The 27,704-nt window shown below is 44.9% G+C and overlaps 1 protein-coding gene across 1 annotated transcript in view; it reads left to right on the top strand.

Moving 5' to 3' along the window:
• Nucleotides 1-20,932, top strand: part of SLC5A1 (solute carrier family 5 member 1) — a 48,859-nt gene extending 27,927 nt beyond the window's left edge. The window contains exons 7-16 of the mRNA XM_065903936.1: nucleotides 3,802-3,907; nucleotides 4,946-5,026; nucleotides 6,210-6,430; nucleotides 6,671-6,806; nucleotides 8,033-8,140; nucleotides 10,554-10,704; nucleotides 13,448-13,616; nucleotides 14,696-14,911; nucleotides 16,617-16,722; nucleotides 18,613-20,932. Of these exons, the coding sequence (XP_065760008.1) occupies nucleotides 3,802-3,907; nucleotides 4,946-5,026; nucleotides 6,210-6,430; nucleotides 6,671-6,806; nucleotides 8,033-8,140; nucleotides 10,554-10,704; nucleotides 13,448-13,616; nucleotides 14,696-14,911; nucleotides 16,617-16,722; nucleotides 18,613-18,836 (1,518 nt within the window). The 3' untranslated portion in view covers nucleotides 18,837-20,932. The remainder of the gene's footprint in view (nucleotides 1-3,801; nucleotides 3,908-4,945; nucleotides 5,027-6,209; nucleotides 6,431-6,670; nucleotides 6,807-8,032; nucleotides 8,141-10,553; nucleotides 10,705-13,447; nucleotides 13,617-14,695; nucleotides 14,912-16,616; nucleotides 16,723-18,612) is intronic.
• The last annotated feature ends 6,772 nt before the right edge of the window (nucleotides 20,933-27,704 follow it).

The raw sequence follows: 27,704 nt of genomic DNA, 5'->3' as shown, positions 1-27,704 counted from the left end.
CTCCCCCTTCTTAGTATCAAACTAAGTATCAAACATTTCCTCATATTTCCATCTTAACAGTTACTTTTTAGGGGCCATGGAGCATAATTTTTGATATACAGATTTCAGCCAGCCACCTAAAAATCCTCTGGTGGATGAAAAACTCTCAACAGTGGTCGTCTTTGGGTCTAGTGATAGAAGCAAGACTGTATTAACTTTCAATGTATAACTTTCTGTGCTATTGTTTTGGAATCATACAACATAATTATTTTATGTTAAAAAGAAGTAAACACATTTTTTTTTTCAATTAAAAAAAAGACCTTGCTCTCTGCAGAAGCTATTCCAGAAAGGAAGACATTTACCTTTGAATGTTGCAGGAAATCATTGAATTTGGAGACGGAAATCCTGGATTTTAGCCCTTGAGCAAGTCATTGAGTTTTCCTCTCTCATCTATAAAGTGGAGTCAGTTTATTTGTCCTGTTACCTTGTTTTGAGAATCAGAACAACATATGTATCTAAAAGTCCTTGGTCAACTGTAAAATCCCCTAGATAGGGAGGAAAAACTATTTTTATGAAGTGGGGAAATATGTGGGCACCTAAGAGACCCCAAGACATGTCAGAGTGCCTGGGGTTAACAGTAAGCTCAGCTAGCATGTTCTTGGTCACACCTGCTGACTTCCAGGGCTCCAAGGGCAGAGAGACTTCATTCTTGAAGTTAAGAATGACTCATAGGAGGAAGAATTTTTCAAGGAAGAGTTTTTCCAATTCATGAGGGAGGTTTTCTTGAAATTCTTTATCTGTCCTGTTAACTGGAAACAGTGCATATTATAAGAGCAAGATTTCAATTAGCCCAACACTTCCCATAGTCTCTATAGACTTCATTTATAATGTTATCTTAGGAATTGCTACTTATTTGTGACTAATGATGGCAAAGCAAATATTAATGAGGGTATCATAATCCGCTATGGTGTGTTGTCATAAAGCATTACAAATTAACTATGCTGAAAAATAAACCAAGGGCATTTTAAAGGCAGGAGAAACAGCCTTGTAATCTTTTTATAGCTCATTTATGCTTATTAGCTAATTCACTGAATCTACAGTGTGCACATTTAACAGCATTGCAATGAATGGAACCCCTCAAACTGAAATAACTTTAGTGACAGTACAGAGGCCTCAGAGGGGAGAGACTGACTTTGTGAACACTCATCAATCACAGTTCCACGTGGCCCAGAGTGCAGAGTCTAGCAGGAGTGGCCATTTCACCCTTAGCGAGGCTTTTGTGCAGCAGGGGGCTCTTTCTTCCTCTTCAGCCTTAGCTGCTCCAGAAGGCAAGGTAGAAGAGGTCTCAGACCTAGGAGGGGAATTCTTTCCTCAGCTGCAGATCTTTTCCACTTCCATCCACTGAAGATCACAAGCCCCGGGAGTCAGAGCTTCCCACTTTAAAGATGAGAACCCTGAGACAGGGAGAGGTGAAATGCTAGGTCACTCAGACCTATCCTGGCAGTATTGGGGATAAAACCCAGGTCCTCTCACCACCAACCCTAAGGGCAGAGATCTCTTTCTAAGTCACCGTCTCTCTCCCCATGTTCTGGATCAGCCTCTCTTCGTCTTCCAGGGAAGACAGTGACAGTAGGTCCCCTGGGACTAGAGAATCTGCCGGGAACTAAGGCACTAGGTCCTCAAGAGGCCCGACTTGGGGGAAGATGCCAGACATTAGTTGGTGTGAGATGAGCTCTCTGCCAACCAAGAGGCAGGGAATAGGAGATATGGTCGGTGGGACTGAGCCACTGGAGGCCCCGAGGAGCTGTGAGGAGGAGTAGAGGGGATGATAAGAATCAAGAGAAAATGCAAGGGCGCCCTTCCCCAGGGCCTGACCGGGTGGCCCCTTACATGCTCTGAAATGTGTTCAGTTTTATGCAATAAAACAGTCCTTGCACTGCATCTAGGGAAAGCCTAGTTCTTTTGCATCTAGAGATTTGAAAACAAAAGGTTCACCACCATCATCCCTTAATACTGTCCTTCTGGTAGTATTTTGGAGACTACATGAACATTCATTTTGGGTGACTCCAGGGCTCTCTGTTGGTTTAACTGCACCAACCAGCCAAGTAGAAAGTTCTTTATGGGGCTAAATGAGGCAGGGAGAAAAATAACTGCATCAAGCACCAGTGAATTCAGGAGTGAAGAGGGAGTGTTTCCCCCTAAACTTACTTGAGATAATCTAGATCAACAGTCCCCAACCTTTTTGGCATCAGGGACTGGTTTTATGGAAGACAATTTTTCCATGGACTGGGGGGCAGGGGATGGTTTCAAGTTGATTCAAATGCATTACATTTATTGTGCACTTTATTTCTAATCTAATGCCACCATTGATCTGACAGGAGGTACTGGCCCAGAGGTTGCACACCTCTGATCTAGATAAAGACATCTATCACCAAGCCTGCCACACAGGAGGTTCTTGGTGATGCTCTGGCTGTGTTTGAATCCAGATGGATCCCATCTCGACAGAGGAGATAAAATCATGGTGATGTTTACATCTCTCTCCATTCCAGGGTGAGAGTGGTTTTCCCTCTCACAGAGTCCAGCACTCACACTTGTATTTGGGAGTAGATCTGATAAACCTTTTACACTGAGGTGTAAATGAAGGATAACAGCTCACAATAGCAGCCCACAAAGTGGGTTGTGAGGAGCCTCAAGGTGTTAATAGTTGTTCCTTGGCAAACAGAGTTTCACAGTTGAGTGAGTTTGTTAAGGGTCATTTACTACATTTCTCTCCTGGGGAGGCACAGTATACTGAAGGCTCAGAGAAGTTGTGGGTAAAGAAACTGCCTTAACTGTTTAATTCAGCATTTCACAGGCCTCTTTTATAGAATTCTTTTTTTTTTTTTAAATTATGGAATATTTATTATCATCTTGAATAAAGCATTTTGGGAAATTTAGGAATAGAGCAGGATTCTCTTTCAGGTATTCATATCCTTTTGTTTTTTCATATATATTCTTATTTTTCTATTATTTCTGTTAGTTTATTTATTTTTAATTAATTAATTATTATTTTTTGGTTGTGCTGAAAGTTCATTGTTGTGTTTGGTCTTTCTCTAGTTGCAGTGAGTAGGGGCCACTCCTTGTTGCAGCCCACAGGCTTCTCATTGTGGCGGCTTCTCTCATTGCAGAGCACAGACTCTAGGCACATGGACCTCAGTAGTTGCGGCCCTCAGGCTCAGTAGTTGCTCTGTGGCTTGTGGGATCTTCTCAGACAGGGACTGAACCAGTGTCCCCTGCATTGGCAGGCACATTCTTATCCACTGTACCACCAGGGAAGTCCTCCTTTTGTTTTTTATTTTTACTTTTATTGTGGTCAGAACACGTAGCTTGCCATCCAACCTCTTGACAGATTCTGAGTGTACAATACATATTGTTGACCAGGTGCGATGTGGGGCAGATCTTTAGAGCTTATTCCTCTTACTTAACTGAGAGATTATGCCTGTTGATTAATAGCTCCACCTTCCCCCAGCCCCTAGTAACAGTCATTCTAGCCCCAGATTTTATGAGTTTGACTATTTTAGAAACCTCATATACATGGAATTGTGCACTGTTTGTCTTCCATATTTTCAACTGGAGATAAGGATATGAACCACTAATTGTGAAATTTCAGCCAAAGGTTAAGGGGTTGTGGGCCAGAGTGGGGCCCCAGAAATCACAGGCATTGACATGACTTAGGAGTCAGTTTCTGCTAACCTCTCCAAGCCCTCCTACCTGTCCCTGCGGCTGACTCACGCGCCTCAGCTGGTCTCTCTCACCCCAAACCCACCTCTCCTCTCCTTTCAGGCAGACATCTTTTCTGGGGCCATATTCATCAACTTGGCCTTGGGCCTGGATCTCTACCTAGCCATCTTTATCTTATTGGCAATCACCGCCCTTTACACAATCACAGGTGAGTTCCCTCAAATGGCTCAGCCCCAACCCAGCTTGGGTTAGGCACTTGTGAAGGGTGAAAGGAGGGAGGAGACGTGGCTTCTCTTCTCAAGGAAGAGATCCACCCAGGAGACAGTTCGAGGAAACAGTTGTAGGTGCCCCAGAAAAATCCAGTGTTGGTGGGAGTAGGAGAGAACTTGGCCTAGTCGGGAGAAGCAGAGAGGGAGGGCCAGGTGCAGGGAGATGTAGGAACAAGGGAGTCAGGAGTGGGAGTGGCAGGGCTGGGCAGGTGAGCAGGTGGCTGTGTCCTGCTGGAGGAGGGGCTCAGTGGGAAGTAGTTAAGGGTGGAGGGTGTAGGTGGCCAGACCTGATGGCTGAAGCGGGGTCACAGTGTGGGGGTATTGAAAGTCATTTGACAGAGACCTTGGGTTTGACATGACAGGGGGCGAGGGGCACTATAGAGAGGGAGGGGGGAGTGGCACACAGATTTTAGAGGAAGACTCGAGATGTGACTGGAGAAGCTGGAGACATGAGCAGCCACCGGGGGCACCTTTGCAGAGCTGTGTTGCTCTACTCTGATTAGGGGCAGGCAGGGTAGGTGATGGAACTTGCTGCCACGCTGGAGCCCCATAGTGTTGGGGACAAGTTACTCAGATGGCCTGAGAAAACAGAGTGGACACACAAGCAGCCCTTTGAAATGTGCTGATTTGCTCATGTCCCCAGACATCTTGTGAGGTGTCACCTCTTTGCTCTTCCCTTCTCTGTCTGTGGCAGATGCTTCTCCTGGCTTAAAGCATCACATCAAACGCTCCATCCTCAAATAGGGGGAAACTTTCTTTCCAAGGCCTTCCCAGCCTTTCTGTGAAAAGTGGAGCATGTGGGTGGCAGATGGCTGTAACAGGACAAAAGAGGGAAGGAGGGAGGGCAGGGGGTGACTGAGGGGTGCAGAAGACGTGCAGAGGGAGAGAGTGGGAGTTGGGGAGAGAGTGGGGAAGGGAGGTGGGCCAACGGGGTGCACTCCCTCCAAGGTCAGATGCATCGCATCCTTTGCTCTTAGGGGGCCTGGCGGCTGTGATTTACACAGACACCTTGCAGACGGTGATCATGCTGCTGGGGTCTTTCATCCTGACTGGGTTTGGTAAGTGGGGCAGGGGCAGGTGGGGAGGTGGGGAGGCAGAGTTAGAGGCCACTGACCTGGGCAGTGAACTGGGCACACTCTGCCCTCCCTGGGGGAGTGGACTGGCCTGGATTGGCCCTCACTGTGGGTGTGCGGAGGACACCTTCCCCAACCCTGGAGGTCTCAGGTTGGGTCCAGTCCAGGCAATACCTGGATTCCTTGCTGCCCTCTCTACACAGTCTGGACTAGTGCACCCCAGGGAGGGCCTCTGATGTCATGGTCTTCTCTCCACAGAGAAACTGGAAAAAAAAAGAAAAAAAAAAAGATAAGGCTAAATATCTATCAGACTAAATATATTTAAATGTCACATCTTAAATCTTGGATTGTGTCATCTACCTTTTAAAGTTAAATGTCCTTTCTTTTGTGAATTGATCATTTTCTTATTTACTTCCCTATTTGACCAAAAAAAAAAAAAAATCAGCAACTCTGTAGTCCCAGTCCCCCCAGTTTTGAAATTTTATTTGTCTTGAAATCCTAAGGACAAGACCGAAAACCCTGCAAATAGAGGTGCTTGTTGTGGGAGGATATAAAAAACCATTTTATTTTTAAGGGGCCCATGCTTTCTGGGTGTTCTGTGAAGCCTCTTATTGTCTCTCTATGCTGTGTTTTCCAAGAGCTTCCGTTTGGTTTTCCTTGGTGTCCTCAGGAGACTGGGGGAGGAGAAAGGAATGCCTTATTCCACAGGGCAGGGCCTAGAATACCTTATTCCCATAGCCAAGGTGCGGCAGAGCCCCCGACTTCCTCACCCATCCTCTTCCATCCCACCACACTGCTGGGATGGGGGGTCCTAGTCTGCATCCAGGATCCCAAAAGCCACTGAGGACAGCAGGTGGTGAGGGGGAAAGCAGAATCTCTGAATCTGGTTCAAAACCAAGGTCTATCTTTTAATGATTCAAATACTTGCCCTTTGTAAAGAAGCTCATGGTTGGAGTACTTTCACAGGTTATTGCTTTGGACCCACACAGTAGCCCTCGATGGGGCTGGGCATTCTATGGATGAGAAAGCTGAGGCCCAGAATGGGACGATGACGCCCGAGATTGCACAGTGCAAGTTCTGGCTGTGGGCTTCTCAGGCATCCGCAGAAGAAACTGCTGTGAAGAGCTGAGAGTTTCAGGAAGTTGACTTTGTCACCAATGTTTTCCAGCTTTCCACAAAGTGGGAGGGTATGGTGCCTTTGTGACAAAATACATGAATGCCATTCCAACTGTGACCTCTTATGGAAACACCACCATCAAGGAAGAGTGCTACACCCCAAGGGCTGACTCCTTCCACATCTTCCGAGATCCTCTCAAAGGAGACCTGCCCTGGCCTGGGCTCATCTTTGGGCTGACCATCATCTCCCTGTGGTACTGGTGCACAGACCAGGTACCCATGCTGTTGGACCTGGGAGGAGGGAGGGTCTTCCCCAGGGTGCTGCAGAGCTTCCTGCCTTTCGTGCAGCTTGTGGGGAAGGCAGAGCAGGCTCCTGTGGTCTGAGGGCTGCTGAATCTTGGTGATATGGGAGTGCCAGGTTGATGACCTGGAGTGGTGGTGGGAGCTGGGGTGGTCAGAACATATTGCAGGGTCTCTTGCTTACACGCCCCCTCACTGGGCTTTCCCTGGCAGGTCATTGTGCAGCGCTGCCTCTCCGCCAAAAACATGTCGCACGTGAAGGCTGGCTGCATCATGTGTGGGTACATGAAGCTGCTGCCCATGTTCCTCATGGTGATGCCAGGGATGATCAGCCGCATCCTGTTCACAGGTGACACCTTCTGCTGGACTCGCCAACCTCTCTTTCCCACTTCAAAAACCCCCATGGCTCCCTCTTCCTTTTTTCTACCCTCTTCTTTTCTTGCCATGATTATGAAGCATTATTGTCCCCTCTGCCCCAGACACTGAGTGACTTGAGGTCACAGAACTTGTGTAATTGTGTTCCCTGGTTCTTTACATAGACAATTCCGGTTTCCCCTTTTGCAGATTCTCTGAAGTCATGATATGCCTCTAGCTAAGGCTTCTTCTAGCTAACATTTACTCATCTTTTGCTCTGTGTCCCCTCACACCCCCAGGTTATGGTAGTGTGTTGCTGTTCAGTTGCTAAGTCCTGTATGACTCTTTGTGACCCCATGGACTGCAACATGCCAGGCTTCCCTGTCCTTCACCATCTCCCAGAGTCTGTTCAAACTCATGTCCATTGAGTTGGTGATGCCATCCAACCATCTCATCCTTTGTCGCCCCCTTCTCCTTTTGCCTTCAATCTTACCCAGCATCAGGGTCTTTTCCAATGAGCTGACTCTTCACATCAAGTGACCAAAGTACTGGAGCTTCAGCTTCAGCATCAGTCCTTCCAGTGAACATTCAGGGTTGATTTCCTTTAGGATTCACTGGTTTGATCTCCTTCCAGTCCAAGGGACTGTCAAGACTCTTCTCCAGCACCACAATTCGAAGGTGCTCAGCTTTCTTTATGGTCTGATTCTCAACATCTGTAGCTAGCTAAAGTCTGGGGACTATTCCCTCTGCTTTCCTCCCTAAGCATTCTTCGCTTTTCCCTCCTCTGCCTAGAAGCTGTCTTTCCTCCCCAGGCAGAGCTTGGGATGGTCAGGACTAGCAGGGCAGCGGGATGGCATAGAAGGGCCTCTTGGGTGCTGCATTCTTTGTGAAACCACTTCAGGGCTGTGGGCAGGAATGTCTTGTTTGAAGTGTTGTCCTAGGTGGCACGAGTGGTAAAGAATTCACCTGCACAATCAGCAGACACAGGAGATGCACATTAGATCCCTGGGTTGGGAAGATCCCCTGCATAAAGAAATGGTTACCCACTGATTTTCTTGCCTGGAAAATCCCATGGACCGAGGAACCTGGTGGTCTACAGTCCATGAGGTCCCAAAGAGTCAGACATGACTGAGCACCTAGCACGCATGCCTGCTTAACAAGGTGTATCTTGGAAGCATTTCTGATGTCTGCTTGCTGACATGACTCTTTATCTCTCCTCAGAGAAAGTTGCCTGCACCGTCCCCTCAGAGTGTGAGAAATACTGCGGCACCAAGGTTGGCTGTACCAACATCGCCTACCCGACCTTGGTGGTGGAGCTCATGCCCAATGGTGAGGGCTGTCCTGGCTGGTAGGGGCTCTCTTGGGAGGCCGACTGGACTTGGGCTCTATCTACACAGCTGTCTGTGGGCCGTCTGGAGCAAAGCCGTTTCTGAGCCTGGAGGTCTAGGAGAGAAAGTCTCACTCTGGGGTCCTCAGTATTTGAACTTGTCTTTGCTTCAGTGGGAAGGAGACCTCTGGCTTGGCTGGGCTCTGTGAGTCCTGGCACGCATCCATCAGTCAGGCATGGGAAGGATATCATCTGAAAACATGTTAGGGAAAAAACACAACTTTTTCATGCTCTAAGGTCTTTTGATGCTCTCCAACAGACATTAACATGAGGGTTGAACTAAATGAAATTCTACCTGGAGAATGAATTGACTCCTAGGTTTTTCCAAGGAAAAACATGGAGAGAAGGGCAAAGAGCAATTTTAGCTCTATAATGAGGAAGTTCAAGGCAGTAGGTAGATCAGATACAAGGGTGCGTCTCATTATAGAGAATATGGAATCCAGGAGAGTGAAGACTTACAGTCCAGAATAGTTAGTTTTGGGGTAGACCTGTGTGTTTACTCTTCATCTTCATGTTGACTAAAAATCTAATTCTGGCTTTAAGGCATGGAAATCTCTTTAGGTTAGGGGCCCCAGGAGACCAAAAATTCAAAGGTATTCATCAGGAAAATTTAGAGTAAACAACATTTTTTTTTACTGAAAGGAAACATGAAGATCATCTAGTAAAACCTGTTCATTTTACAGTTGGGAAAATTGAGGCCTACACAGAGAAAGTGATTTTCTAAGGTCACGCAGTAACTCAGTGTCTGGCATGGTTAACTCTGCTGAAGGTGAGAACTGAGGAATTTTTTTTTTTTTTAAGCCACAGACTTGATATATGACCTTGGGCAAATCGTTTATATTCAACTTCGATAAAAATAGGAGTAATAGTTAACAATTCCACTGAACTGGGCTGCTTATTAATTAAGGTTGCAGTTAGCAAGAATCATGGCTCTTTTAGAGTTCTGGCTGGGATTCTTGCCTCTGTTGGGGTGTTTATGCTGTTTCCTTGGACCTGCAGATCCTGAGTGAGGTAGCTCTGAACACTATACCAGAGTGGATTATGCATGATAGAAAGCTGCGTGGCATGCAAGACAAAATATTGTGTCTGCACAAACCATTGCCAGTCTCTTTGGCTGGAATCTGGCCTCTGTAAACACCAGATTCCCCAGTGACCTCCCCATGCTAAATAAAATAGATATTGTCCATATGTTCCTCAGTAGCATTCAGCATTATTGACCACTCCTCTTTCTTGAGTTATTCCCTCCTCTTGGATTCTATAATACTATCCTTTCCTGTTTTCTCCTCATCCTTTCCAGCTATTCTTTTTAAGTCTCATTTGTGGATTCAGCCTTCTTCACTTAGCTGGTAAATATTATCCCACCAATCCCTCACCAAAGTCTGTCAATATTACCTCCATATATTCATCTACCTCCTCTTGTTGTCTCCATCATGCTACTCTGATATGCCATTGTCTGTTTCCTGGACTGCTGTAAAATTATGTTCAACAAATATTTGTTGAGTGAATAAATGAATGTGAGCTTGATAAGAGGTGATACAGAAAGGAGAGAGCTATATCCCAGCTTAGTAATTAACTGGTAAATCACTCTGAGCAAAGGGCAGAACTAAGACTTGAAGAACTAAGACTAATTCCTTGAAATGGACATTTTATTCTATTACTGAAAAATGAGAGAGTTGGCTGATCTTTGTAGCACCGATAGTCTGTAGTCTACATGACAGACTCTCAAGAGGAACCATTAAAAAACCCTCCCAACAAATGACAAAATGATCAGAATAGGCAACTTTTAATTTTCTTCTGGTTAGTCTGTAGATTAAAACAAAACTATAAAATTATTTACAGATACAATACCTAGAGGATGATAGAATAGTTTTCCAAAACTCTATTAGATATATGAAAATATTTTCTCCCATTCTATGGCTGTCTTTTCACTTTCTTGAAATCTCATCTTTTGAATCCTAGTGTAAATATTTCTCCATTATCATTAATCTTTCAGATGAGAGACCTTATAAAGGCTCAGATGGAAACACACACGCGCCCGCGCGCGCGCGCACACACACACACACACACACACACACACACACACAACCATAACCACCACTACTGCCAGCAATCCAACTGGAAAGCATTTACTGCATGTATACTTTGATACTTTGTCCCTAGCTCTTTGTTGACTGATGAGGACTTCCAATATAACTTAAAGACACAGTCCATCCTTAAATGTCTAATCTCTCTGGAGAGATAAATCAAATAATATGGCATGGTGTCAGAAGGCAAAAAACCTTGAGTTGTCACAAATTTTCAAGCACAAAAGAGCTGAAATGCTGCATGTACCACTCAGAGCCTCCTTTTTTCCAGGACTGCGAGGCCTGATGCTATCGGTCATGCTAGCCTCTCTCATGAGCTCCCTGACCTCCATCTTCAACAGCGCCAGCACCCTCTTCACCATGGACATCTACACCAAGATCCGGAAGAAAGCATCTGAGAAAGAGCTCATGATCGCAGGAAGGTAAGTACAGCTCCCCCTGTCAAGCTCCATGAAAACTTGAATAACCAGAGAGGTTCTCTCAAGATGGAGAAGATTGGTAGATGCTGGGTAGAATGAGAGTAACCACCGTGGAAGTTATATTGCACTCAGTGGCATTCAACTTTAAATCCAAGATCATTAAAACAGTGTCCCTCTGGAACATGAAACATCAGAGATCATTTAATCTGGAGCATGAAACAACATCAGGGATCATTAATCTAACCTCAGTTTATCAGTGAACAAAATGAGGCTTGTCATACCTAAATAAGGAAGTTTGGACAGCAGCAGAGCCAGGACTGGAACCCACGGCCAACTGAGTCCTTGTCTAGGCCCTGTATACCATCCCACACTGTCTTCCTCAGGCCTGCACATTGCGACTCTCCTCTCTGGAAGTCTTTTAGGCCCAGGTGCCTCCAATGCCTTGACCCTTTGCTGTAGCATTTTAGAGGACCATTGTGAGGGTCAGGTGACACTATGCTTGTGACTGTGCTTTGTAAAGTCTAAAACACCAGACTGTGTGCACTTGTTATTGCCAAGTGGGCTAATGGACACAACAGGAGACTTGACACAGTAAGTATGGACCTGTGCACCAGGCGTGCCCATTATCTTGACTATCCATGGAGCAGAGGCTCTGGGTAGAGGACCAGCAGAAGCTCTTCTGTGTCTCTCTGTGGGGTGAAGGCAGGCCAACCTCCTCAGGGCAGGTGAAAAAATTCCTGGGATGCCTGTCCAGGGAAAGCTTTCCAGGGAGTGCTGCCACCTCCTAAATCTCATGAGCAAGACTGGGGCAAAGGAAGGAAAGGAGCATGACAGGTGACTTGCAGGCGATGAGACCCCTGGCACCCAGGGGAGGTCAGACTGGGCCAGAGTCTGCCCTCTGCTTCTCAGGAAGCAGCATAGTCCCCTGACAGGGTTTTCCTCTGAAAGATGTTTACTGGCATTCTCTGTTATGTATACGGCTCAAGATGCAACATGGAAAGAAAATCATTTTGTTGCTTTGCTCAGGGCTGGATCTCTTGGCCCTGGATTGTGTTGGGGCTCACACTTTTTGTGCATCCAATAACTGCTGCTCTGGGGTTTGTCCCTGTCTTCAATAAGCTTACAGTTACAGGAAACAATTCTACACTGTGCTGTGCTGCCTGTTAAGAGCAATCACAGGCTCAGAGAAGGGAGAGATGAGTGTACTAGTCAGTAGCTGAGCAAGACTTCTGGGGGAGGGAGACCCCAAGCTGAGTCTAAATGGTGGATAGGATCCGAGTAAATGGGAGGCAATGGGAGGGGCACTTTAGAGGGAGAAATGTGTGAGCAAGAACACTACTTTGTGAAGGGTAGCTTAAGACTCTTCTGCCTTAAATTCAAGAGATAAGAGAACCACCGCCTTCTTTCTAATTAAATCAAGAGGTTAAAAGGAACCCTCCCATTTTCCCCAGGTGATTCAGTGGTAAAGAATCTCTCTACCAATGCAGAAATTCCAGGACACCCGGGTCTGATCCCTAGGTCAGGAAGATCCACTGGAGGAAGAAATGGCAACCCTCTCTAGTATTCTTCCCTGGAAAACCTCAAGGGCAGAGAAACCTGGCAGGCTACAGTCTATGGGGTTGTAAAGAGTCATATATAACTGAGGACGCATCCCATCTTTTTAGGACTTGAAGTGAAACTCAAAAGGAGGAGAGCTAGGGATCCCTGGTGGCTCAGATAGCGAGTCTTCCTGCAGTGTGGGAGACCTGAGTTCAATCCCTGGGTTGGGAAGATCCCCCGGAGAAGAAAATGGCAACCCACTTTAGTATTCTTGCCTGGAAAATCCCATGGATGGAGGAGCCTGGTGGGCTACAGTTCATAGGGTTGCAAAGAGTCGGAGACAACTGATTGACTTCACTTTAACTTTCAGAGAATTCCCAGGTGGTCCTGTGGTTAGGATTCCGTGTTCTCACTGCCAAGGTGCAAGTTCAATCCCTGGTTGGGAAACTGAGATCCCATAAGTTATGAGGCATGGCCAAAAAAAAAAAAAAAAAAAAGGAGACTGGCTCCAAAGTCCTCACCTTTGTTCCTAAACACCACTGCCTCTCAAATTGGATTCTTTCCTGGTGGTTAGTAGCTCTACTTTACTATAGAAAATCAAGTGCATTTTACTCATAGGCAAAGAAGATTTTCCTGAAGGAGCAGTGCTATGTGCTTAGTCGCTCAGTCATGTCCGACTCTTTGTGACCCCATGGACTATAACCCACCAGGCTCATCTGTCCTTGGGGATTTTCCACGCAAGAATACTGGAGTGAGTTGCCATGCCCTCCTTCAGGGGATCTTCCCAACCCAGGGATTGAACCCACGTTTCCCACAGTGCAGGTGGATTCTTTACTGTCTGAGTCACAAGGGAAACCTCTGAAGGAGCAGAATACAGAAGAGTCTCAACGAATTTGCTAATTGTTTTTCACTGCTCTGGTCATATAAACCTTTCTATCTATCTATTTCTACTGTTGCTGTTGTTCAGTCGCTCAGTCATGTCTGACTTTTTGTGACCCTGTGGAATGTAGCCTTCCAGGCTCCTCTGTCCATGGGATTTCCCAGGCAAGAGTACTGGAGAGTGTTGCCATTTCCTTCTCCAGGGGATATTCCTGATCTAGGGATTGAACCTGAGTCTCCTGTATTGCAGGTAGTTTCTCTATCTATCTATCTATAACTATTCCAGTGGAGCCATTTGTTGACACCCTGTTGTGGGGCTTAATTTCAGGTTGTTCATGCTGGTGCTGATCGGCGTCAGCATCGCCTGGGTGCCCATCGTGCAGTCAGCACAAGGCGGACAGCTCTTCGACTACATCCAGTCCATCACCAGTTACTTGGGACCACCCATCGCAGCAGTCTTCCTGCTTGCTATTTTCTGCAAGAGAGTCAATGAGCCGGTAGGTATCATGAATGTTTAGAAAAGTCATTTGGCACAGAAATTCCCATCTGGATTTGTATATTCTCTGGGAGAAATTCTACTTCCAGATATCTTGAGCAGGAATGAAGGTGCTGGTGAGGATTTATATGGAAAATCCTCCAGGGACCTTGGGACTCTCCTCCTCGCTGCAGGTTCTAAATTAATTCCCAAGTTATGATGTGTGTTTTCCATCTACTCTGGGTGATTCTGACTGTGTGGCACTCTCTGGGAAGCTTGTAGCCTCTGGGCGAACAGCTCCATAGGAAGTGCTAGCACAGCCTACCTCCTGGGTTCTTCAGGGGGCTAGGTTTTCCAGCCAGCACTTCTCAGGGCCCAGTGAAGGACCAAAAAGTGATACTCCAGCCAGATAGGGATAAGGGTGAGGGGACTTTGGATCTATAAAAGGGGCTGATGGAAAAGTTCCTTTCTCCTCTTCCTCTAAGAGACCCAGTTTCTTTCCCATGTCTTCAAGGAATACAGATTAGCTCACAAGTAATTGTGTTATAACTGGATGTACCTAAATCTGGAGTCTGATGGTAATAGTAGCTACAGGTAGAGAAATTCAAAGTATTTTTAAAGTTATAGGGTTTTTTTTTTTTGGCACTGAGAACTTGGGTGCTATTCTAACCAAGGGCTTCCCAGGTAGCTCAGTGGTAAAGAATACACCTGCCAGTGCAGAAGATGTAGGAGACACGGGTCCAGTCCCTCCATTGGGAAGATCCCCTGGAGGAGGAAATGGCAACCCAATCCAGGACTCTTGCCTGGAGAATCCCATGGACAGAGGAGCCTGGCAGATCCATGGGGTTGCAAAAGAGTTGATTGGACATGACTGGGCAACTAAGCACATGCAAATACCAAGTCGAGTTACTAAAAGGTGGTAAATGGAGCCATCGAAGGCCTGACGTAACGTTCCTAGTCATGTTCTCAACTCCAGTGTTCCTGTTTCAGATGGCCTGGAGCTCGTATTTCTCTCACTGTTATTCTTTTGTCTCTGTCCCCCAATGAATGCACAGCTGTTTCCTAGATACAGTGTTCATTAACCAGGCTTTTCTTTCACAGGGAGCCTTTTGGGGATTGATCATAGGATTTTTGATCGGGGTGTCCCGTATGATCACCGAGTTTGCCTATGGAACCGGGAGCTGCATGGAGCCCAGCAACTGTCCCACGATTATCTGCGGTGTGCACTACTTGTATTTTGCCATCATCCTCTTTGTCATCACTATCATCGTCATCCTGGCTGTCTCCCTCTTCACCAAGCCCATTGCAGATGTGCATGTGAGTATCCCTGTAGAAGACTGTCCTGCGCTGGTTTCATGTTCACGCTGCAGCACTCAACTTGACTGCTTTGGCTCAGTTAGGATTAGAGGTCTTTTACTCTCATGACTGAAATAGGCTGTCCTTGTCTTTGGTGTCATGTAAAAGGACACATGGGCTCCCCAGGTGGCTCAGTGGTAAAGAATCCAGCTGCAATGCAGGAGACCTGGGTTCGATCCCTGTGTCAGGAAGATGCCCCAGAGGAGGAAATAGCAACCCACTCGAGTATTCTTGCCTGGGAAATTTTATGGACAGAGGAGTCGGATGGGCTACAGTCCGTGGTGTTGCAGAGAGTCGGACATGACTTAGCAACTGAGCCTGCACAGGACGGCAGGACAGGAAACGGGGTTTGCAGCAGAGCAGTGTCGAGCGTGTCTCCAGCAGGTCACATTTCAGTACAAGGGGCTGCTTCTCTGGGTCCTGCTGCCTGGGTGCCGACTCAGGAACAGGCAGTGAGATCACGTGGGCAGACACAGGGTTACCCCAGCTTGGATGTGTATGTCCCAGATAGGAATGCACATTTCTTGTAATAGTCTCTAGGTCATAGCTTCCAAAGGTCCCAGCAAGGGACATACCTAGTTGTAAAAGTCACCACACTGAGGGAAATCTGAAGCAAGATATACCCTTTATTATTTTTTTTTTCCCAATGAAGCCTCCAAACAGTTGCCCATGGAATTTAAGAAATTTCAAATGGTATCAAAGTCTAATTGATTCAAGACTTCAAAGATGACAGGTACTCTTCTTTAGCTCTAGATGTTGCCCTTGGTTTAGGGAATGTTCATAGCCCTCCCAGTGCAGGTGAAGATTACCAACTGTGGGTCACTTTTTACCATAAGCAGTGTAGTCTGGTAAGCCAGCACAGCTAGCATTCTACCCTTTTCAGGTTTCCAGTGAACAGAGCTAGAGAGTTAACCCAAGGTCACTTTTGTCTGAAGAGAAAGAGAAAGGCTTTTGTTGGTCCCTTTCTCATGCATACAGAAAAACAGGAATCCCTAACAGACCTTTAACCTCACTGCCAAATTTTCAAAACTGTGACCAATCTTAATGTCAAACAAAGATTGCTTTTATAGCAGTAGAACTGTATTGGCCAAATCTGTCACAGACTCTCTTTATGTTGTATTAATTGCTTCTTGATGCCTCAGTTTTTCAAAGTATTGTAGCCCCAAACTCATCTAGTTCCATGCTTCTTGAAATAAAGTAGTTTCTGGTTTCATGTCCGTAGAAAGTACACCTCCAGCTCTTCCTATTCTAACTGGCTCATGAGTCTACAATTAACATGGTACAAAAGTCTGATCTTACTTACACTGCTGTCTGGATAAATGGGTGCCTGGGCTTGTTTCCTAGCATGAGTGCTAAAAGGAACAAGTTCATTTATCATGTGTAACAAGAGATCATTCAAAACATTTCTATGCTCATGACAGTCTCTTAGCCTCTGAATATGCCCATATCCTAGGGGATGGTATGTGCATGTGTGTGTATGATTAATATCCACGTTCCCAGCATATTCAGAGATAGTGCTGTGGATGGGAACTGTTATCTGTGTTGTTGATGGAGTTGAGAGCCACATTCCTTTTCCCTTCTCGACACACATCTCTTTGTTCTCCCAACTTCTTGGCCCAGGACACTACTTGGATCTTCCTGCTAACCTGTTCTGCTTTCTCCACAGCTCTACCGCTTGTGCTGGAGCCTGCGTAACAGCAAAGAGGAGCGTATTGACCTGGATGCAGAAGATGAGGACATTCAAGATGCCCGGGAGGATGCCTTAGAAATAGGTGATTTGTGGCTCAGAGCCTATTCCCAAGTTACTCCTCCAACCACAAGACCAACTTACTGAAGCCTTCACCAAGTGCCTTCAAAGTTCAGATCTCTCTTCTGGAGGGGAGTGAGGAGTGGAGTATGGGGTGAGATGGATAAATGGGCTTGGGGCAGTTCACTCAAGGCCTTGTCAAGGGGAGGAGGAGGATGCAGAATCGTCCCAGCTCCTCCCTTCTTGGTTTACAGTGCTCAGTGAGTAAGCACAGGTGAGATATTCACCACCCTGACTGGTTTGGGGCTTGGATAGGGACAGGGAAGACACTAGCCTATAAACTGAAAGCAGTTGGAACCAAAGCTGTGGTCAGTTCTAGTGATATCAGGGGGATGAGATGGAGGCTCTTAGGGTCTTGTGTCTTGCTGGCTTAACATATCATGTTTAAAATATCAGATTTCCCTGCAAGTCCACTAAGATAATGCTTGTTGTTATTTGTTGTTCAGTCACTAAGTGGTTTCTGACTCTTTGCGACCCTGTGGACTGCAGCCCACAAGGCTTCCCTGCCCTCACTCTCTCCTGGAGTTTGCTCAAACTCATGTCCATTGAGTTGGTGATGCCATCCAATCTTTTCATCATCTGTCACCCTCTTCTCTTTTTGTCTTCAATCTTCCCTAGCATCAGAGTCTTTCCAATAAATCAGCTCTTCATATCAGGTGGCCAAAGTATTGGAGTTTCAGCTTCAGCACCAGTCCTTCCAATGAATATTCAGGGTTGATTTTGTTTAGGGTTGACTGATTTGATCTCCTTGCTGTCCGAGGGACTCTCAAGAGTCTTCTCTGGCACCACCATTCGAAAGCATCAATTCTTCAGAGCTCTAAGATAATGCTTTGTCAATGCTTAGAGACTTATCCTGATCATGGAGCAATGTATTCCTCAATTTCTGTGTCAGAGCTTTTTCTCCCTACATGGGAGGGGTACACATATGGAGGTTGGTCGTGGTGATGTGTGGTGTGCAGAGGTGTGGGAGCACAAGGTCATGTGTGATTTGCTGGTCCTGGGCTGGAGAGGGGAGGGCAGTGGTCTCTGACCATGGTGCTGAAAACACAGTGGGCTTGATTTCATATTTAGTGAGTCACAACCTGGGATTCTAACCCAGGTCTGCTCACCTTTAATGCCACACCTGGGCTCAGAGCACAGAATTTGTTCCCTTGGTGGGCATCCACTATTAGTGTCAAGGTCAGTTGAATGGTTTGACTCAGCAGTATCAGATCTTAAGCTCACTTGCTGCTCCCTTGCTCACTTGCTGCTTACTTGTTGCTCACTTGCTGCTCACTTGCTGCTCACTAGTTGCTCACTTGCTGCTCACTTGCTGCTCACTTACTGCTCACTTGCTGCCCTGGATCAGGGACTGAAAAGACAAATCCTTGCCACATGACTGGATCTATTGTGAAGCCTTGGAATTTCAGGTGCAGTCAATACACTCTTGAGTCATGCCAAACTCATTGCTTTCAGCGATGTAGCAAACAGGTATGGGTTTCTCTGGTTGAGAGGTGGGTTTTCCACATTCTTCACATGTCACAGTCCCCCAGTCAATGGTTAACATTTCTCTCTCATAAGCTATTATTTCTTGTTTGATTCTGAGTGTCCTAAATCAAAATGTATTTCCTTTGTGCCCAACAGAGGTAAAATATACCACCACAGTATATATTATATAGACTCCAACTATTAACATCATCTTATAATTAATTACATTTATCCAAACATTAATTTGTACCATTTTTATTCCTGCAAACAAGAAAATTGGGAGCTGTGTGCAAAGTGGCAGATGTATCATGGCCTGATATCTCCTTTGGAAATCTTTTCTAGTGCCTCCTGCTTCTGTATCCAACAGTCCTTTTATTCCTTTCCCCAGACACAGAAGCTTCTGAGGAGAAAAAAGGATGCTTCAGGCAGGCCTATGACCTGTTCTGTGGTCTGGACCAGCAGAAAGGCCCCAAAATGACGAAGGAAGAGGAGGCAGCCATGAAGCTGAAGATGACAGACACCTCGGAGAACCGTTTGTGGCGGATGGTAGTCAACATCAATGGCATCATTCTGTTGGCCGTGGCTGTCTTCTGCCATGCCTACTTTGCCTGAGTCCTGCTTTCTGCTGCAGGCTGTGCTTGTGGAGGCTGGAGTCTTCACTCTGTCTCCCTTTGGTCCCATTCAGTGGTGTTAAAGGGACACCAGCCAGTTGTAAACTCTGCCCTGTTGATAAATGTGTACATTTGTAATTACAGGCTAGCTGGAGAAAAGTCACTGATTTGCTGTTAACTTATATATTTGAGGCCAGTGCGGTATAGTCATCTGTACATATCAGAGCTGCAGAAGGAAATTCCCCTCAGTCCAGTGTCTAGGTAAAAGCAGACTAAGGTACAGAAGCCCCATGATGTCTGATGCAAATTTTTCTCAGGTAGATTCAGCATGTTAACATTGTTTGTGATCCTTAAATATTGCTTAAAGAGTTGTGGTCCCCTGATTACTACCACTTTCTCTATCTAACCTCCCCCCTCATTTTTTTTTTAAAAGAAAGCATCACCCTACCTCATGAAATCCTTGTCAAGTTTTCCTGGCACAAGAAAAATCAATCTGATAAATTGATGAACACATTGAACCTGAGGATGGAAGCTTGATGGGGTCTGTGTCCTGGGTGTTTGCTCTTTGAAGGAGAGGCCTGGACATGGCAGTACCAGTGCCAGTCAAAGGGATCCAGGCACCAGCCTTGGGCCAGAGGGGAAAGCAGATAATCTTGAGTCAAGGGGGTTTTCTGGCTTTCTTGAAAATGTTCATTGTCAGTTCCTTGTGTTTGAGATTTCATTTATTTTGGCATTTCCTGTGCCTGGACTATCTTAGCCACTCAGTAATGTTTGTGGACTGAATGGATGACATGTGTATTTGTTAATAAATGCTTGTTTTCTTTTTGGGCTTCCCTGGTGGCTTAGATGACAAAGAGTCTGCCTGCAGTGCAGGAGACCTGGGTTTGATCCCTGGGTGGGGAAGATCCCCTGGAGAAGGAAGTGGCAACCCACTCCAGTATTCTTGCCTGGAGAATCCCATGGACAGAGGAGCCTGGCAGGCTACAGTCCATGGGGTTACAAAGAGTTGGACGTGACTGAGTGACTTCACTTTTCTTTTTGGTTAACCTTATGGCTGCACAGAGTACACTGTCTGGTGACTATAATGAATCGGGGTGCCTTTCCCAGAGGCTGCACTTCCTCGTGGCGCTGATGTAACTGATTCTGTGGGGGCTTAGTAATTGACTCTGTGTCACATAGCGAGCAAACATGCCTCTGGCGGCACTTGTCATCTCAGAGCAGCCGCACTCTCCTAAAGCACTGATACTTTTAGCCCAAGACCCTCCTCCCTATGAGTTCAGGTGGCCACAGCTCTTTTCCCTTATGTGTCTTGATTGGTGATCATCCTTTGACCAAGGTTAGAGTGGGTGGTCTCTTCCAGGTGGTATTTTGTTCAACATTTTTATTTTCTGCTGTACCTCTTTCCTAAGGAGAAATTTTAAAAATTAAATTTGATTAATCCTTTTAGTTCTACCTGTGAAATCTAATCATTTTGTAATATAATTCTGTGGAAGTCATGTTGTTTGTATTGGCTGATTTGAGATTAGCTTTGCAAATCGGTGGGATCTGAGGTAGTAGTTCCTGGGGTTTAAAAATGGTTCAACAGGTAAAGAATGGCTTGTTCTTATGAAAGGAAATGAAAATATTTGATGTGCCCTCATATTCCCCTTAAGCCAGGCAGAGAAGAGGGAACAGTGGAAAATTTCACGTGGCTAGTATTACTCAGAGTACTCAGCTTTGTGGGGAGTTTGTGATATTTTTGAGCTCAGAGAAGATAAAGAATGATGACTGAAAGCTGGTGGATTGAGCAGGCATTCAGTATCTAGATGTCCTAGATTCTGTTTCTGACCTTGCCAATGATTCACTGTGTATATTGTGGTAAATTATTTTTTTCTCAACTGTGTATTTTTCTTTTTGAAAAAATGAGGACCTTGGTGCTTATAGCATGTACCTACCTCCTCTAGGTGTGACAAGGTCACTTTGAAAAGTGGATGAGTGAAAAGAGGATGGCATCTTTCTTACATATATGAAGAATGCCAACAGATGTTATATTAAACTGCATTTAGTCCTTTTCATTAAAATTTAATACTTTGGTAAAAAAAAAAATAAAAACACTGAAAAGCCATGATGTCTTGATTTCCTGTTTTCTAGCCACTCTAGACAAATACTGACCATGTCTGTGGTGAGAATTACTTGGCATGAGATATGGATTAGGAAGCAGAGGCCAGGAAAGTTAATAGAATCTGACAACTTGAACAAGTTAACTACATGTAGCAAAGTTTGGAAAGGATTTCAACTTCAAAACCTCTAGTAAAAACGAGGTGAGTAACTCTACCTTCAATGCACAGTGTTCCATGAGAACCACTTTGGTAACCAGGGCCCAGTAAGTGATAAATTGTACTAGAATGATGTCAGGGATGCAAGAAAGAGCTGTTTCTTTCCTCAGATGCAAGGCATGTGCTTTGGTGCAGAGTGATTGCTCATTAATGTTAGTTTATAGAACTGAAAAACCATGCCCTGTCAGGAAAAAAGCTTCTTTACATATGGAGCTTCTTTACATATGGACTGATGCTGAAGCTGAAACTCCAATACTTTGGCCACCTGATGCAAAGAACTGGCTCATTTGAAAAGACCCTGATGCGGGGAAAGATTGAAGGTGGGAGGAGAAGGGGACAACAGAGGATGAGGTGGTTGGATGGCATCACCAACTCAATGGACATCAGTTTGAGTAAACTCCAGGGGTTGGTGATGGACAGGGAGGCCTGGCGTGCTGCAGTCCATGGGGGTGCAAAGAGTCGGACACGACTGAGCGACTGAACTGAACATATGGAGGACCATTTTAAAAGGAATCTCTCAAAATGATAAGACAAAGCTCCTTCTGTGCAGACTGATGTTGGTTCTGGGGCCTTTGACAGACCTGGTAGCATTTCTTTCTTCTGTACAATTGAGTCAGGCATTGGTGTTTACTTGGAAAAAATTCTACCTTAAAAAAAATTACTTTAAAAATTGGAGTATAATTGCTTTACAATGTTGTGTTAGTGTCTGCTGTTCAACAGTGTGACTCCGCCAAGAGTGTACATGTATCCCCTCCCTCCTGAGCTTCCCTCCCACCCGACCCATCCCACCCCTCCCGGTCATCACAGGGCGCCGCATGAGCTTCCTGAGCTATACAGCAGCTTCCCATGAGCTAGCTATGTTACACGGGGTCATGTGTATATGTCAGTGCTACTCTCAGTCAGATTTCTCCCTTTGAAACTCATTAGAGCTCTCACTTTTTACTAGTACTGAAATCATCATTTCCTGAAAGATCTGCTACAGCTTGTTCCGCTTCACAAAAGCAAACCTTGGAAGAAAAACACATGTGTGCTTAGCTGGAGGAGACAGATTTTTTTAAACATTACCCCCAACCCCGTCCCAAGAATACTCCTTCTAACCTCCAAACTGGATTTCGGTGAACCAAGGTTTCGAATGAGGTGCTATTGCCTTGACGGGTTGGTGGGGATGGAATTAAGGTGATGTGGGTGGGTTAATGGGGTGGGATTGTTTGACTGACTCTGGAGGATTCAGGTGAGTGTTATTCAGTCCCTGAGCTTCACATTGCATCCCTGATTCAGCCAGTTTTTTTCTGTCACATTAGCTTCTGCTCTTCTATGACGGCTCTTCCACGACTCCTAGGACACAGGTAATGATGCTGTCTGGTTCTAGGGCACACCCAACTGGAGAAAAGCTGGTCCCTGTGTGGACCTGCATTCCTAAATCACACTCAAAGGCCAAACTAAACATTAGATAATTCAAATTAGAATTCTGATGCTTGGCTTGTGCCTTCCGATAGTCCAGGAGTCAAGGTGCTGGAGTCCTGGGAGCCCCAGATGCTTTCTCTTTCACTCTTTGTTGAAAACCTCTGTGATCCTGCCTGTGATCCAAAGGCCCTGCTTCACCTGCCTTCTCTCACCCTCAGGCCCTATGTGTTCAGTTTGTAATTCTATTTCCTTTTGCTGCATGACATCCACTTCAGATTATTGTTTCCACAGGAAACTATGACTTGGAAATCCATAAGATGCAGAACTGACTTTACCTGTGTTGTAGGCTTAATTGTGTTCTCTTCTTCCACTCATTCATTTGGTTAAGTCTAATTCCCTAGTGCCCCAGACCGTGACTGCAGGGGCCACGGGAACTAAGATCCTACATGCCATTTGGTGTGGCACCACGCGCCCCCCGACCAGGTAATAAAGTTTAGTAAATAAAATAAATTTAATAAAAGTAAATTAAATAAAAATAAAGAGAATTCCAGAAAAACATCTATTTCTGCTTTATTGACTATGCCAAAGCCTTTGACTGTGTAGATCACAATAAACTGTGGAAAATTCTGAAAGAGATGGGCATACCAGATCACCTGACCTGCCTCTTGAGAAACCTATATGCAGGTCAGGAAGCAACAGTTAAAACTGGACATGGAACAACGGGCTGGTTCCAAATAGGAAAAGGAGTACGTCAAGGCTGTATATTGTCACCCTGCTTGTTTAACTTCTATGCAGAGTACATCATGAGAAACGCTGGGCTGGAAGAAGCACAAGCTAGAATCAAGATTGCCAGGAGAAATATCAATAACCTCAGATATGCAGATGACACCACCCTTATGGCAGAAAGTGAAGAGGAATTAAAGAGCCTCTTGATGAAAGTGAAAGAGGAGAGTGAAAACGTTGGCTTAAAGTTTAACATTCAGAAAACTAAGACCATGGCATCTGGTCCCATCACTTCATGGCAAATAAATGGGGAAACAGTGGAAACAGTGGCTGACTTTATTTTTTTGGGTCCAAAATCACTGCAGATGGTGATTGTAGCCATGAAATTCAAAGACGCTTACTGCTTGGAAGGAAAGTTATGACCAACCTAGATAGCATATTAAGAAGCAGAGACATTCAGAGGAATCGGGTGGAGAGGGAGCAGGGAGGGGGGATCGGGATGGAGATTACATGTAAATCCATGGCTGATTCGTGTCAATGTATGACAAAAACCACTACAATATTGTAAAGTAATTAGCCTCCAACTAATAAAAATAAATGAAAAAAAAAAAAAAAAGCAGAGACATTACTTTGCCAACAAAGGTCCGTCTAGTCAAGACTATGGTTTTTCCAGTGGTCATGTATGGATGTGAGAGTTGGACTGTGAAGAAAGCTGAGCACCGAAAAATTGATGCTTTTGAACTGTGGTGTTGGAGAAGACTCCTGAGTGTCCCTTGGACTGCAAGGAGATCCAACCAGTCCATCCTAAAGATCAGTCCTGGGTGTTCATTGGAAGGACTGATGCTGAAGCTGAAACTCCAATACTTTGGCCACCTCATGCGAAGAACTGACTCATTGGAAAAGACCCTGATGCTGAGAGGGATTGGGGGCAGGAGGAGGAGGGGATGACAGAGGATGAGATGGCTGGATGGCATCACCAACTCGATGGACATGAGTCTGAGTAAACTCCGTGAGTTGGTGATGGACAGGGAGGCCTGGTGTGCTGCGATTCATGGGGTCGCAAAGAGTCGGACACGACTGAGCGACTGAACTGAACTGAACTCAACTGAAAAATGGTGATGTCTAGGGCTTTCCTGGTGGCTCAGTGGTAAAGAATCTGCCTGCCAATGTAGGAAACATGGGTTCGATCCCTGATCTGGGAAGATCCCACAAGCACAAGCCACAGATCAACTAAGCCACAACTAGTGAGTCTGTGCTCCAGAGCCGGGAGCCCACTATTGAGCCCACATGCTGCAATTAACTGAAGTGCAAGCGCCCCAGAACTTGTGTTCCACAACAAGAGAAGCTACCGCAGTGAGAAGCCCACTAGAGAGTAGCACCCACTTGGTGCAACCAGAGAAAAGCCCACAAAGCAGTGAAGACTCAGCACAGTCAAAAAGAAATAAATAAATAAACATTAAAAAAAAGGTGATGTCTGCAACATGGTGGAGGAGGCCACTCCATACTCTCATCCTCCAATAGAAACATTGAAAATTGAACAGAAACTGTCAGAACCAATTTTGTGAGAATTCTAGAAAACGGTTTATAAAAGTCGATAGCAAACAAAGTCAAGAAAAAAAGAAAAAGTCACTACGAAGTGGCTGGAAGGTTTTGTGGCACGCTAACTCCGTCCCCTCACCCTCGCTCTCTGACTGCTGGCAGCCCTAAAGTAGCACCTGCCATTAAGCGGCTCCAGTCTTAGGGTGGGGGTAGCCCATGCCCCCGGGTGGAGCCACTTCCCTAGGTCCAGAGAGGGCGGAGCAGACCGTGTTCACAAATGGCTGTGTAAGCCTGTTCTTTGCTCCCTGGCTGGCTACCTGAAGAATTGACACTAGGTGGCACTCTGTCTCACCTAACTGAACCCAAGAGTGAGGAAGCTTGAAAACACTGCAAGCCAAACCGCAAGCCGCAGACGCCTGTTATTTCAAAACATACAATAGGGAGTTCCCTGGTGGTCCAGTGGTTAAGACTCCGTGCTTCCAAGGCAGGGGACGTGGGTTCCATCCCTGGTCTGGGAACTAAGAGCACACGTGCCATGCAGCATGGCCTAAAAATAAAAAGCATAGCATAGACTGCTTAAGGCAAAATCTTGGGGAAACGTCATTGGGAAATTAAGACATCCAAAAGCAACTATATGTACTGGGGAATTTAGAAAGCCTTATTTAGAAAGACCAGGGTAAGACACATGATTAGAAAAGGGTTGAGAAGACCCTAAGCTTTCACCTTGGTCAGATCCAGTGCAAGCCTGGTTAGGAGCTGAAGAAGGGCCTCAGAACAGTCAGTCTGGAAAACTGGGAGACTTCCTGGAATTCAAGGAAATCTCTATCAAAACAATTGAACAGAAGCTAAAGAACAAAGACTTCTGTGGCCACATCAATAAAGAATATGGGCATTGCCACAATAGTCTGGGACAGTCACTAAACAAATGGACTTGTACACCATTTAACAATGAACAAAATATACAAACAGCTCATGCAGCTCAATATCAAACAAGCTGACCAAAAAATGGGTGGAAGATCTAAATAGATATTTCTCCAAAGGAGACATTCGGGTGGCCAAAAGCACAGGAAAAGATGCTCAACATCACTAATTCTTAGGGAAATGCAAATCAAAACTACAATGAGGTATCACCTCACACCAGTCAGAATGGCCATCATCAAAAAATCTACAATCAGTAAGTACTGGAGAGGGTGTGGAGAAAAAGGAACCTATTTACACTGTTGATGGAAATGTCAACTGGTACAGCAAGTATGGAGAACAGTATGAAGGCTCCTCAAAAATCCAAAAATAGAGCTGCCATATGATCCAGCAATCCCACTCCTGGGCATCCCACTCCAGAGAAAACCATAATTTGAAAAGATACACGCAACGCACTGTTCATTGCAGCACTATTTACAATAGCAGGACAAGGAAAGAACCTAAATATTCATCAATGGATGAAAGGATAAAGAAGATGTGGTACATGTATACAGTGGAATATTACTCACCAATAAAAACAAAATGATGCCATTTGCGCTGACCTGGATGGACCCAGAGATTGTCATATTGAGTGAAGTAAGCCAGAAAGAAACAAATATCATGTGATATTGCTTATACGTGGAATCAAAAAATGGTATAAATGAACTTATTTACAAAACAGAAACAGATGTGGAATACAATCTTATGGTTACCAAGGAGGAAAGACCCCCTGGAGGAGTAAATGCCAACCCACTCCAATATTCTTGCCTGAAAAATTCCATGGACAATGGAACCTGGCAGGCTGCAGTCCAAGGGGTCACAAAGACTTGAACACAACTGAAGTGACTTAGCATGCACATATTAGTCAAATATTGTAGATAATACCAAGTAATTGAAACAAATGTGAATGTTTCTCAGTAGAAAAATGGTCAAATTATGGTAAATGATTTTGTGGAATAATGTGCTACTAAAAAGAATGAGGGATATCTGTATGTACTAATAGGTGGAGAGCTCCAAGATAAATTCTATATGGAAAAGTCAGTCACAGAACAACACACAATGTCAAAATAAAACAAATACAGAGAAAGACATATTCCAGTAACAAAGTAAATAAAGAATTAATGTTATTATAGAAAATTAGATTTGGTAATTATTGCACAACTCTGACTATTCTGAAATAAACTTAATTGTAAACTTTAAATAGATGAATTGTGTGAACTATTTTTAAAAAGTAGCATAAAAATCATGCAAATTCTCTGGTGGTTCAGTGGCTGGGACTCAGTGCTTTCACAGCCAGGGCCCAAGTTTAATCCCTGGTTGAGGAACTAAGATCCTATAGCCACAAGGCATGGCCAAATTAAAATAAAAAAGAAGTCTAAAAATCAATGACTTGATATGCTAACATTTAGTAGGGGGTGACTTTATTTAGATATAAGCTAATAATATCCAGTAAATTCACAAATATATTTACAGCTGGTATTTTCAACTCACCTTCTCTTAACCTTTAGGAAATATTTCTACTTTCCAAATCTTTGAGAGCAATGAAGGGAAGACAGAAGAAGTTCACTTTGATAGATGAAGAGGTTACTATGTGAGGCAGAGTTGGGAGAGGCATTCCTTCTAAGTGGAAACCTCTGGAAATTGCAGAAAGTGAATGTAAGTTAGGGCAATCTGCCTGTTGAGCTATAAAAAAATATTTAGACCCAGTGCTTCTGGTTTACGTACACCTTGAGTCGACTCACTGACTTTCTAAATTATCAACTCTTTCTTTCTCTTTATTGACACAAAGGAACAACAAAAGCTAAAATCCAGGTGTATGGTCATATTCAATAAAATGGTTATCTGCCTTTGCAACACAAAAAAGTTATACAAGTGAAAAATCAATAAAATTATCCTTTGCTTAATAAATACTCTAGTAGCTCAGACAGAGT

Source organism: Muntiacus reevesi, chromosome 13 (assembly GCF_963930625.1).
Source record: "Muntiacus reevesi chromosome 13, mMunRee1.1, whole genome shotgun sequence".
NCBI lineage: Eukaryota > Metazoa > Chordata > Mammalia > Artiodactyla > Cervidae > Muntiacus > Muntiacus reevesi.
Note: the sequence above shows the minus strand (reverse complement) of the source record. Positions and strands in the feature narration are given on the sequence as shown.